Genomic DNA, 13,856 nt, shown 5'->3' with positions numbered 1-13,856 from the left:
AAGTTAAATAGTTTGGTTCCTTCTATAAAATTCACATTTGAGACAGAAGAGAACAACACATTGCCTTTCTTAGATGTAAGTATTCATCGATGTGGTAGATATTTTAAATTTAGTGTCTACAGAAAACCAACCAATGTTCTCTCATACATTCATTTCTATTCATACCATCATCAAAATACGAAGTTATCTGTTTTTTCTCCTATGTTCTTGAGAGCGTTTAGAGTATGTTCTCCTGAGTATCTTGAAGATGAAGTAAAATCTATTTATGAGATTGGTCAGAATCTAAAATATCCAAAACATTTGATGGATGGAGCACAAGAAAAAGCCAGAAGAACATATTTTAACACCTCTCAAGTAAACGAATTTAAATTAGAGAACAATTTAGCAATTCCATATCATGAAAATTTTATCACCCTTCCTCAAATATTTAAAAGCTTTGGTATTCAGGTGATATTTAATAACAACCAATGACAACAATAATGTTAAGAACTATCTCGTTAGAAATTCTCCAAAAGAAAAAGAAGGATGTATCTACAGTATACCATGTAAAGTGTGTGATTTTAAGTACATAAGCCAAACAGGAAAAGATTTCAACAAAAGGATTAATCAACATAAATACAATATAAGAACGGGTCAAATGTCAAGAGGACTTTTCGTCCACCAAAACGAGCTCTCCCATATTATTGATTGGCAAAACACAAAAGTTATTACATCATGTCATAACATTGTAGAAAGGAAAATAATTGAATCATGCATGTAAGCTTAGGTTTGTATAAGTTAGATAACTTTATTATTAAAAAGATTGTAAATAATTCTTCTGGAATCAGGTAACATTGGACCTTTCCCGGTTCCTCTATCACTATGTACATATTACGACCTTTGGTCATTTTCTGTACTCTTTGAACCCTGATGATGTCTTGAATAGACGAAAACGTTCGGTATTCATTTTTTTGTATTTTCCAAGTGGTTTCTGCAAGTATTGTTGTCACATGTGCTCAATGATTTCTTTTGCATATACATATATATATATATATATATATATATATATATATATATTGCAGTAATTCACAGGGCACACGTGAAAATAATATGCAGAAAAAACCACTGGGAAATAAATGTTTTTTTCTGCATATATATATATATATATATATATATATATACATATATATATATGTATATATATATATATATACATATATATATGTATATATATATATATATATACACACACACATATATATATATTCTCCCGTCTCCCCTGTCCTCCCCCATACTCCCCTCCCCCCCCAAACCACCTTCCCCTCCCTCCCGCATCGTCACGTCAGTCCTCCAACTTCAGCTGATATTCTGAAGTCTGAAGTTGTTGATAGAAACAAAAATAAACAAATAAAAGTAAATTTGAAAAACTCACACTGCGTTGGTAATAGAAATACCATCACATTACTCTTCCACCTCTTCCACTTCTCCACTTCAACTCCACCTTCCACTTCAAACTGCTGTAAAGTTATACGACCTCCACATTTGTGTCGCTGGGCCTCCTCTCCCCACCTCCTCCCCTCCTTTCCCCCCACTCCCAACTCCTCTCCCTCCATTCCCCATCTCCCCCCACCTCGTCTATCTCCCCTTCCCTCCTCCCCCTCTCCCCCACAATACTCTTTTTCCCTCTCTTCCTTTCCTTTTCATTCTCTCTCCCACTTTTTTATCCTGTATTATTATCTCCCCCTTTTCTCTGTCTGTCCCCCTTTTTTTCTCCCGTCTCCCCTTTCTTTTCTTCCCCTTCAGGCACCGATGGGAAGAGTTTTAGGTGGTATTCTTAAAAAAAATTCTTTCCTCATATAAATCTTATAAATCCTTGAAAGGAAAAGATTTTTTTTAAGAATACCACCGTAAGGATCATTCGGTGGTATTCTTAACAAATTCTTTCCTTATATAAATCTTATATAACTTCTATATAAATCCTTGGATGGTAAAGATTTATGTAAGGAAATATTTTTTTTCAAGAATACCACCGTAATAACTTACGGTGTCATTCTTAAAACAATTCTTTCTGAATACCACCATAAGAATCTTACGGTGGTATTCTTAAAAATATCATTCCTTATATAAATCTTTCCCATCCAAGGATCTATACAGAATCTATATAAGGATTTTTTTTCTTTTTTTTTTTTTTTTTTTTTTTTTTTAAATAATATTACTGTTAGGACATCTATGGACGTCTGAGCGTGTTGCTATTAACAAAGTCCGGTCACACAGACACTGTACAAAGGGCCAAGGTTACGGAGTCTGAGGCACTTTAACAACGTCTGTTGGGAAATTCTCACCACCATCCTGTTTGTGTGTGTGTGTGTGAATTCGTATGTGTGTGTATGTACTGTCTGTGTATTTAAAGTATGTGTTTTGTGTGCGTGTGTATTTGTGTGCGTGTATGTGTGTGTATGTGTTGTGTGTGTATTCGTATGTGTATCTGTTGTGTGTGTCTTCGTATGTGTATGTATGTGTGTGTGTATATGTGTTTGTGTGTGTGTGTGTGTGTGTGTGTGTGTGTGTGTGTGTGTGTGTGTGTGTGTGTGTGTGTGTGTACGCGCGCGCGCGTCCGCATGTGTGCGTACATGCTTTTTTTTTGCAACAGAAACATCGTAAACATTGTTCTTCGCCGGAGATAACCTGCGCTTCTATATTTTGGGAGCAAAATCACTACCGAGGAGTAGTCAACGATTTTTTTTTTTTTCTTCTTCTTTTCAGGAGAAATGAGGGAAGGTACGTATTGAAAGACCTTTGATTTATTTTGATTCATTTTTTGAGTGGACTTGAAAAAAAGGTGAACATATTCCACATCGACTATCGCTCCTTGTCCTCCTTTAAGTTTTCCTTTAGCACCTCTATGATCGACTTCTTGGGCGCGATTTTGTCTCTGAGAACAGAAACGGTGGTTATCTATGTTCCCTCTATTTTTTTTTTATTTTTTTTTTTTATTTTTTTTTTAGAGTGAGCAGGAATTTGCTTGTGCGCAAACTTTGCCTACTCCGAAAAGTATGTGCACACTCATGGCGGCAAACTCATTTCGTTTGCAATGGAAGCACTGGAGTTAGGGGAGAGAGAGAGAGAGAGAGAGAGAGAGAGAGAGAGAGAGAGAGAGAAAGAATATTGGTTTGACGGTTGGCAAGTTACCAAATATTTAGAGAATTTATATGTGGATGTCTGGGTGGAACTTCTTTATTGATTGGATTTTAATATAATTTGCAAACCCTGTGTGCGCACATTTTTTCTTTATGTGAGCTAGTTGTAAAACATATGTGCGCGCACATACCCACAGTTTACAGGGAACGTTAGTAATTATCAACGAAGGAATACTAAAAGGATTTCCTTCTACACATATATACACCAACGATAACACCAACAGATATTACTAAAAGGATTTCTTCCTACACACAAATACACCAACGATGCATCAACAGATATTTTCGGTTTGGTCAGGAATTTGCCTTCCGTACCCACCGAAGAACATAACCACGAGCGCGCTCAGTGACACAATGTGGGATGCGACCTTGGCTCACGTGATCGGCCGCGTCAACCTCCAGGGTCGAAGACATTTAGGGAGAGATGAACAAAAGCGAGGACACCAATTTGAGGGCCCCATTTGAGGTGCAAGAACCTCTCGGCGAGGGAGGCTACGGATGTGTTTACCTGGCGAAGGACCTGGCCAGCGGCAGTCAGGTTGCGATCAAGAAAGTCCCCCTCTCCGGCGTCGACACCTGGGGGTGGCGCCAAGGAACGAGAGTCCCCATGGAAGCCTGTCTCCTGCAGAAAGTGCAAACCGTTCCTGGGGTTATCCAACTTAACGAGTGTTTCGTTTCCGACGGCAACTTTTACATGGCAATGGAATTTGTACCTAAAGCGACTTCTACATACGATTATATGGAAAAATGCGGCAAGCTCCCCATTCCACAGATAAAACGGCTCTTTAGTGACATCGTAATTACAGTACAAAGATGTCTAAACGCAGGCGTTTCTCACAAAGACATTAAACCAGAGAACGTCTTGCTCTAGGAAGATACAGGCTAAGGGGAGTTTAAGATCAAGTTAATCGACTTTGGATGCGGGGAAATGATTAAAGGTTACAGGGGAACACACACTGGCGGAACATCGTTTTACTGGCCACCAGAGTACATCGCCAAAGGAAAGTTCCTCCACGTCCCGGCAATAGTATGGAGTCTCGGGACCCTCCTGTATTACCTGGTGTGCCACGACGACCCGTTCTACGACGACAGCGAGATCGAAAAGGGTCGCCCGCCTTTCCCCGAAGACCTTCCCCGTCAGTGCCGTGACCTCATCACCAAGTGCTTCGCCATGGACCCATGGAAGCGGCCCACCCTCCACGGCATCTTGGCCCACCTTTTGGCTTTTAGCCGCTCCCAGGACGGGAACGAGCTCGAGCCGCCAGATCCAAAGCTCGTTCCGCTAGAAATCTTCAGGAAACTCGAGGAGCGAGAGACGAAACAGAACACCCAGGCCCCAGTGAACAATACCAAACGTGGCTTACAAGAAGGAAGTAAAAAGGAAAGTAGGCCACAAAAAGAGAAGAAGCACAGAAAGAAGTGGTGGATACCAATAATAAACATAAAGCCCATTAGACTCGTCAAGAAGCCATTTAAGTATCAGACTCCCTCGGCTCAATGTAGTATTCAGCTGAGAACTGATGATATGTACGAAACTTACACCAGAAATGTGGAAAGTCAAATGGAAGGTTTCCTTAAGTCATAATAAGGACAAGGATGAAAAACATTGGTCTAAAAGTGCCATACATAGTTACATAGAAAGGGCATACATATATGGGGTACCAGAAGGAAGGAAAACACCCACATAATATCTAGAAAGACACGTAAAAGAGCCTAAGAGCACAAACGCTCTTTATGTCATGACCGTGACAGATCTGAAAGAAGCCTTCGTCAGAAAGAGCCATAAAGAGTTAAAAAGAGGGCAAGAAAGTTTTCAGTAAAGGAATTAGTCTTAAAGAGCCACGCACAAGGGGAGATCACACTCCCCTCAGCTGAATAAAATCGCCTGACGGCATAACAGAAGAATTACAAGATATTCGGAACGCAGTCGGAGGCCTGACCTTGAGAGGGGCTCCTCTCAGATGAATGAAATTGTCTGGTTAGGGCGACGTTACTTGTGGCGAAGGTCGAGGGGATGGCGGTTCGAATCCTGCCACCGGCGAAGTTGAACCAAGGGCATGGTTGATTAAATTCCACGCTACAGAGTCCTCTGTAAGGGGCACCGTTCTAGCCTCCCATTATGGGGGAGTGTGTGACGTTAAACCATATTATCATATATATATATATATATATATATATATATATATATATGTATATATATATATATATATATATATATATACTGATGAGAAAAATGTAACCATACAGTAGGTTCAAATAAGCAGATGCATGAGATGTGCAAGACAAGAGGAAGGTGCCTATAGACGATGCAACTGCTGAGGAACGAAGCCCCAAAGCGAGAACACTTTTTAGCTCGATCTTTCGGCTTCCACAGATCTGAAGTCCCGGCCTGCCCGATCGTCGGAGGTTGGAGCGTTGGGTCTCCGTGGGCTGCTCGGGTGTGGTCGATTTTTGTCTGGTTCTCTGTCCCCCCGGATGGACGGACAGGTTCCATACTCGGACAGGAGGGGCCAAAGACATGACCTGTACGTTGGAGGCCATGGTGGTGCTGTGGTTTCTAGTCTGTCAAACGCGGGCAACAATTATATATTTATCATTATTAATCAGGTTCTCTCTCTCTCTTTCATACACACATAATTCTTGGATCTCCTGATGCCTCTGACTTGGAGAAGAGTTGAGCTAGATAGGCATTTAGGTCTATCTACGACAGTTTCTTCTAGTTGAGGGATGTCAAAGTTCTTCTGGGTAGATTTTTTCCCCATCCTCTCTCACACCTGTGCAAATTTCCCGAAGAGCACTTGATAATGCGGCCGGTCTAGGAGCAGTTTCGAGTTAAGGTGCACTGAGGTCCTATCTGATTTCGGCGGAGACCAAGGATTCTTGGGAGACAAAGAATGATTCGAATATTTTGATTGGCTACAGAGAACAAGCACGTTTCAATAGCAGGAACTAATATATATATATATATATATATATACATATATATATATATATGTGTATATATATATATATATATATATATATATATAGATATATATATATATATATATACTTACTCTTACTCTGTTGGTTGTCAGGCCGGACGGCCCTTCACCGCTTTCACTATGCCTCTCCAGATGGTTCTATTTTCTGCCAATTCTTTCCAGGCCTCTTTTGGTGCCACTCTCTCCACGTCCTTCTTGACTCCATCCATTTGTCTGTGCCTGGGTCTCCCTACTGGTCGTCTGCCCTCTACTCCTCCTTCCATAACCTTCTTTGGTAGTCTGTCTGCCTCCATTCGTACGCAGTGTCCAGCCCACCTTGCTCTTCTTCTCCGTATTTCATCCTGAATGTACGGTTGCCGAGTCTGATCTCTAATTTCGCTGTTATGTCTTCGTCTCCATTTCCCTTCTTCTTCATCATATACTGGGTCGAGGATTCTTCTCAGGATATTGTTTTCCAATTTTTTCCAGTCTCTTCTCCCTTTCTTTTGTCAGTGCCCATGTTTCACATCCGTACAGGACTGTTGGTTTTATTACAATGTTATATGTTCTTATCTTAATTCTTCTGCTGATGGTCCGACTCTTCATTACAGATGCCAGGGCATGGTAACATCTGGTTCCTACAGCTATTCGTTCGTTTATTTCTATGTCCAATTCATTTCTCTCACTGACAATGGATCCCAGGTACTTGAACTTATCCACTTTCTTCACCCTTAGTGATCCAACTTGTTCCTCTCCTGGTGTATAATTCCCATTTCTACTTAGTTTCATAATTTCCGTTTTCTGCTGATTGCATTTTAGGCCTATCTATACTGCTGTTCTCTGGAGTACCGTAAAGATCTCGTTAATTTCCTCCACAGTCTCGGCCACCACATCCACATTATCGGCATAAGCGAGGTGGGTTATCCGACCATTGGATAACTTAGCTCCACCTGGATGGTTGGTAATCTGCCTGACTTCTTTCTCCACTGCAAGATTAAACAGTAAAGGAAACAGCATACATCCCTGCCTAAGGCCACTGTGTACATTGAAACTTTCTGTATCTTTATATATATATATATATATATATATATATATATATATATATATATATATATATATATATATATATATGAATATATATATATATATATATATATATATATATATATATATATGTATATATTCTCCCGTCTCCCCTGTCCTCCCCCCATCCCCCCATGATCACCCCCCAAACCACCTTCCCCTCCCTCCCTCCCGCATCGTTACGTCAGTCCTCCAGCTTAAGCTGATTTTCTGAACTCTGAAGTTGTTGATAGAAACAGAAATAAACAAATAAAAATATATTTAAAATCTCACACTAATTTGGTAATAGTTAGAAATACCATCACATTACTCTTCCACCTCCACCTCTTCCACTTCTCCACCCTCCACCTCAAACTGCTGTAAAATTATACGACCTTCACATTTGTGTAGCTATGCCTCCCCTCCCCCACCCCCTCCCCTTCTTTCCCCCCTCCCAACTCTTCTCCCCACACCACGTCTATTTCCCCTTCCCTCCTCCCCCTCTCCCCCAAAATAATGTTTTCCCCTCTCTCCTTTTCATTCTCTCCCCTTTTTTATCCTCTATTATCTCCCCCTGTTCTCTGTCCCCCCTTTTTTCCCTTTTCTTTTCTTCCCCTTCAGGCACTGGTGGGAAGAGTTTTAGGTGGTATTCTTAAAAAAATCTTATATAAATCTTATATAAATCCTTGGAAGGGAAAGATTTATATAAGGAAAAAAACTTTTAAGAATACCACCTTAAGAATCTTACGGTGGCATTCTTAAAAAAAATCTTTCCATATATAAATTCTATACAAGTACTTGGAAGGGAAAAATTTATATAAGGAAATATCATTTTTAAGAATACCACCGTAAAAATTTTACGGTGGTATTCTTCAAGAAATTCTTTCAGAATACCACCGTAAGAATCTTACGGTGGTATTCTTAAAAAAAATACTTTCCTTATATAAATGTTTCCTTTCCAAGGATTTATATAGAATTTATATAAGGAAATATTTTTTTAAGAATACCACCGTTAGGACATCCATGGACGTCTCAGCGTGTTGTTATTAACAATGTCCGGCCACACAGACACATACTGTACAAAGGGCCAAGGTTACGGAGTCTAAGGCACTTCAACAACGTCTGGTGGGAAATTCTCACCACCATCCTGTTTGTGTGTGTGTGTGTGTGTGTGTGTGTGTGTGTGTGTGTGTGTGTGTGTGTGTGTGTGTGTGTGTGTGTGTGTGTGTGTGTGTGTGTGTGTTTGTGTGTGTATTCGTATGTGTGTGTATGTGTTGTGTGTGAATTCGTATGTGTATGTGTTGTGTGTGTGTGCATGTGTGTGAATTCGTATGTGTATGTGTTGTGTGTGTGTGCATGTGTGTGTATTCGTATGTGTTGTGTGTGTATTCGTATGTGTTGTGTGTGTATTCGTATGTGTGTGTGTATTCGTATGTGTGACTATGCGTTGTGTGTGTATTCGTATGTGTGTGTATGTGTGTATGTTTGTTTGTGTGTGTGTGTATGTGTATTCGTATGGTTCGTATGTATGTGCATGGGTTGTGTGTGTATTCAATTTGGAAGTAGGTAGAAACAACTTTGCCAACCGTGTAGTTAATGAATGGAATAAACTTCCTGCACAGGTAGTGCAATGTAGTTCAGTTCGAAGCTTTAAGAATCATTTAGATAAATACCTAAGTAAGATGCTGTAATTATTATAATTTATGTTATATTATTTGTTTTTGTTTTGTTATAATTTGTCTGTCTGATTTTCATTTATTATTAGTTATATGTCAATTTATTATCATTTACTATTTACCTGTTTGTTTGTTATTCAACTATACCAATGCATTTATTTATGTATTTTAATTGTTATTTACATTGTTATAGTTTTAATTTATTATTAATATGATTTTTTTTTTTTTTTTTTTTTTTTTTTTTTTTGCATCCGACCTAGATATGGATCAAAAGGTCTCCTGTCGGCATGCTTTGCCTTTGTAATCCTTTGTAATCCTTTGTATTCGTATGTGTTGTGTGTGTGTGTGTGTGTGTGTGTGTGTGTGTGTGTGTGTGTGTGTGTGTGTGTGTGTGTGTGTGTGTGTGTATGTGCTTGTGTGTATTTATATGTTGTGTGTGTATTCGTATGTTTGTATATGTGAATGTAGCCTAAAAACCCACTGGTGATTGGATTTAAGAGTATTTAGTGTATTTATTAATGTATTACGACATTATTGGACAGTGATATGCGTATGTGTTTGTGTGTGTTGTGTGTGTGCGCGCGTGTGTGCGTATACATTTTTTTTTACAACAAAAACATCGTAAACATTGTTCTTCGCCGGAAATAACCAGCGTTTCTATCCTTTGGGGGCAAAATCACCACCGAGAAGTTGGATACATTGAGGTGTCAAATATTTTTATTTCTGTCAGTGTGAGCAGAAATTAGCTTCCGAAAAGTATGTGCGCACTCATGGCGGCAAACTCATTTCGTTTGCAATGAGAGCTCTAGAGTTAGAAGAGAGAGAGAGAGAGAGAGAGAGAGAGAGAGAGAGAGAGAGAGAGAGAGAGAGAGAGAGAGAGAGAGAGAGAGAGAGAGAGAGAGAGAGAGAGAGAGAGAGAGAGAGAGAGAGAGAGAGAGAGAGAGAGAGAGAGAGAGAGAGAGAGAGAGAGAGAGAGAGAGAGAGAGAGAATTATTGGTTTGACGGTTGGCAAGTTACCATATTTTTAGAGAATTTATAAGTTGATGTTTGGGTGGAATTTCTTTAGTGATTGGATTTTAATATAATTTGAAAACCTTGTGTGCGCATATTTTTTCTTTATGTGCTCTAGTTGTAAAACATATGTGCGTGCGCACATGCCCACAGTTTAGAGGGAACGTTAGTAATTATCAACGAAGAAATACTAAAAGGACTTCTTCCTACACATAAATACACCAACGTTGACATCAACAGATACTTTCGGTTTGGTCAGGAATTTGCGTTCCGTACCCACCGAAGAACGTAACCACGAGCGCGCTCAGTGACCCAATCTGTGATGCGACCTTGGGTCACGTGATCGGTCGCGTCGACCTCCAGGGTCGAAGACATTTAGGGAGAGATGAACAGAGACGAGAACACCAATTGGAGGGCCCGATTTCAGCTGCAGGAACCTCTCGGCGAGGGCGGCTTCGGGTGTGTTTACCTGGCGAAGGACCTCGCCAGAGGCAGCCAGGTTGCGATCAAGAAAGTCCCCCTCTCCGGCGTCGACACCTGGGGGTGGCGCCAAGGAACGAGAGTGCCCATAGAAGCCTCTCTCTTGCACAAAGTGCAAACCGTTCCTGGGGTTATCCAACTTTACGAATGTTTCGTTATAGAGGGCAACTTTTTCATGGCAATGGAATTTGTACCTCAAGCAACTTCGATATATGATCATATGGAAAAATGCGGCAAACTCCCCATTCCACAGATCAAAAGGCTCTTTAGTGACATCGTAATTACAGTACAAAGATGTCTAAACGCAGGCGTTTCTCACAAGGACATCAAACCAGAGAACGTCTTGCTATACGAAGATCCAGGCTCAGGTGACTTTAAGATCAAGTTAATCGACTTTGGATGCGGGGAAATGATTAAAGGTTACAGGGGAACACACACTGGCGGAACATCGTTTTACTGGCCACCAGAGTACATCGCCAAAGGAGAGTTCCTCCACGTCCCGGCGACAGTATGGAGTCTCGGGACCCTCCTGTATTACCTGGTGTGCCACGACGACCCGTTCTACGACGAGAGCGAGATCGAAAAGGGTCGCCCGCCTTTCCCCGAAGACCTTCCCCGGCAGTGCCGTGACCTGATCACCAAGTGCTTCGCCATGGACCCATGGGAGCGGCCCACCCTCCACGGCATCTTGGACCACCCTTGGCTGAAGGCTTTTGGCCGCTCCCAGGACGGGAACGAGCTCGAGCCGCCCGATCCCAAGCTCTTTCCGCAACAAATCTTCAGGAAACTCGAGGAGCGCGAGATGAAAATGAACCCCGAGGCCCCAGTGAACAATAGTGGCTTACAAGAAAGTAAAAAGGAAAGTAGGCCACAAAAAGAGAAGAAACAAAGAAAGAAGAGATGGATACCACTGATAAACATGAAGCCTACTAGACTCGTCAAGAACCCAATTTAGTTGCTAAAAAGGACGGTTATATTTTGCCTGAGGACTGAATGAATTAACAGGCTCCCTCGGCTCAAGAAGAACGAGGGCTCGATATACTATTTAGCTGAGAACTGATCGTTTGTACAAAAAGTACATCAGGAATGTGGAAAGCCAAATGGGAAAATGCAAGGTTTCCTGAAAGTCCTAATAAGGACATGGATGAAAAAATCGGTCTGAAAGAGCCATACATAGTTACATAGAAAGGGCACACATATATGGGCTACCAGAATGAAGGTAAACAACCGCATAACATCCACACAGACATGGAAAAGAGCCTAAGAGCACAAACGCTCTTTACGTCACGACAGTGACAGATCTGAAAGAAGCCTTCGTCAGAAAGAGCCATAAAGAGTTAAAGAGAGGGCAAGAAAAAGTTCAGTAAAGGAATTAGTCTTAAAGAGCCGCGCGCATGGGGAGATCACTCTCCCCTCAGCTGAATAAAATCGCCTGACGGCATAACAGAAGAATTACAAGATATTCAGAACGCAGTCGGAGGCCTGACCTTGAGAGGTGCTCCTCTCAGCTGAATAAAATTGTCTGGTTAGGGCGTCGTTACTTACGGCGAAGGTTGAGAAGGTGGCGGTTCGAATCCTGCCACCGGCGAAGTTGAATCAAGGGCATGGTTCATTAAATTCCACGCTACAAAGTCCTCTGTAAGGGGCACCGTTCTAGCCTCCGATTATGGGGGAGTTTGTGACGTTAAACCATATCATTATCATAATATATATATATATATATATATATATATATATATATATATATATATATATATATATATATATATATATATATATATATATATATATATATACATATATATATATATATATATATATATATATATATATATATATATATACTGATGAGAAAAATGTAACCATACAGTAGGTTCAAATAAGCTGAACACTTAAGTGAGTGGGGGTTCAATCTTGAATAGATATCAGTATGGTTGCCAGACCAGATGCATGAGATGTGCAAGACAAGAGGAAAGGTGCCTATAGATGATGCAACTGCTAGGGAACGAATTCCCAAAGCGAGGAGACTCCTTAGCTCGATCTTTCGGCTTCCACAGATCTCAAGTCCCGGCCTTCCCGACCGTCGGATGGTTGGGCCTCCGTAGGCTGCTCGGGTGTCATCGAATTTTGTTTGGTTTGACCCCCGTAAGGACAGGAGGGGCCAAAGACTTGACCTGTACATTGAAGGCCATGGTGGTGCTGTGGTTTCTAGTCTGTCAAAATCGGGCAACAATTATATATTTATCCTTATTACAGAGTGCGGGGTGATCTAATAGAAGTGTTCAAGTGGATCAAAGGCTATAACAAGGGAGATGCAAACAAGGTCATCATAATAAAACAACAGGGCAGGACTCGCAGTAATGGGTATAAACTGGACAAATTTAGATTTAAGAAGGAAATAGGCAAGAATTTGTTTACTAATAGGGTGATCGATGAATGGAATAAACTTAGTAACCATGTAGTAAGCGCTGAAACTATCAGTTGTTTTAAAAAACGATTAGACAACTTTATGGATGGGGACGACAGGTGGTGATGGATACGGAGCTGCCTAGTGTAGACCTTATGGTCTCTTGCAGTCTCCTTTATTCTTATGTTCTTATGTAGATTCTCACTCTTTCTCTTTCTCTCTCTTTTTCATACACACACAATTCTTGCATCTCCTGATGTCTCTGACTTGGAGAAGAGTTGAGCTAGATAGACATCTAGGTCTGTCTACAGCAATTTCTTCTAGTTGAGGGACGTCAAAGTTCTTCTGGGTAGATTTTCCCCCCATTCTCTCTCACACCTGTACAAATTTCCCGAAGAGCACTTAATAATGGGGCCGATCTAGGAGCAGTTTCGAGTTAAGGTGCACTGAGGTCCTATCTAATTTCGGAAGTAAAAAAAAAAAAAAATAGAATAAATAAATAAATAAATAAATACATATATATAAATGATATATATATATATATATATATATATATATATATATATATGTGTGTGTGCGTGTGTGTGTGTGTGTGTGTGTGTGTGTGTGTGTGTGTGTGTGTGTGTGTGTGTGTGTGTGTGTGTGTGTGTGTGTGTGTGTAGTACAGGTGGTACAGTCCTCACTTTATATGAAGCATTCCGCTCTGGCGGGGGTTCGAATCCCAGCAGATGAGTTTATTTCCCATATATATATATATATATATATATATATATATATATATATATATATATACATATATATATATATATACATATATATATTTATATTTATATATATATATATATATATATACATACATATATGTATATATATTCTCCCGTCTCCCCTGTCCTCCCCCCATGCTCCCCTCTCCCCAAGCCATCTTATCCTTCCTCCCGCATCATTACGTCAGTCCTCCAACTTCAGCTGATATTCTGAAATCTGAAGTTGTTGATAGAAACAAAAATATACAAATAAAAATAAATTTGAAAAACTCACTACGTTGGTAATAGTTAGAAATACCATCACATTACTCTTCCAC

The 13,856-nt window shown here is 40.3% G+C and overlaps 2 protein-coding genes across 2 annotated transcripts; both read left to right on the top strand.

Moving 5' to 3' along the window:
- Positions 1 to 3,600: 3,600 nt before the first annotated feature.
- On the top strand, positions 3,601 to 4,047 carry LOC143023589 (serine/threonine-protein kinase pim-3-like). Its single transcript, XM_076182176.1, has one exon. The coding sequence runs from the start codon at positions 3,601 to 3,603 to the stop codon at positions 4,045 to 4,047; it is 447 nt and encodes a 148-aa protein (XP_076038291.1).
- A 6,226-nt stretch (positions 4,048 to 10,273) lies between these two features.
- On the top strand, positions 10,274 to 11,417 carry LOC143023588 (serine/threonine-protein kinase pim-3-like). Its single transcript, XM_076182175.1, has 2 exons — positions 10,274 to 11,231; positions 11,374 to 11,417. Exons 1-2 carry the CDS (start codon positions 10,274 to 10,276, stop codon positions 11,415 to 11,417), a joined length of 1,002 nt encoding a protein of 333 aa, XP_076038290.1.
- The last annotated feature ends 2,439 nt before the right edge of the window (positions 11,418 to 13,856 follow it).

Source organism: Oratosquilla oratoria, unplaced genomic scaffold (genome assembly GCF_046742065.1).
Source record: "Oratosquilla oratoria isolate Oo_2021 unplaced genomic scaffold, ASM4674206v1 SCAFFOLD51, whole genome shotgun sequence".
NCBI lineage: Eukaryota > Metazoa > Arthropoda > Malacostraca > Stomatopoda > Squillidae > Oratosquilla > Oratosquilla oratoria.
This window is presented reverse-complemented; position numbering and strand designations above follow the sequence as displayed.

Excerpts from the sequence above, each read along its gene's own strand:
- LOC143023588 (XM_076182175.1), top strand. The coding sequence starts at position 10,274 with ATGAACAGAGACGAGAACACCAATTGGAGGGCCCGATTTCAGCTGCAG. Across the intron at positions 11,232-11,373 it reads ACAAGAAAGTAAAAAGGAAA|GCTCCCTCGGCTCAAGAAGA; the intron begins GTAGGCCACAAA and ends ATGAATTAACAG.
- LOC143023589 (XM_076182176.1), top strand. The coding sequence starts at position 3,601 with ATGAACAAAAGCGAGGACACCAATTTGAGGGCCCCATTTGAGGTGCAA.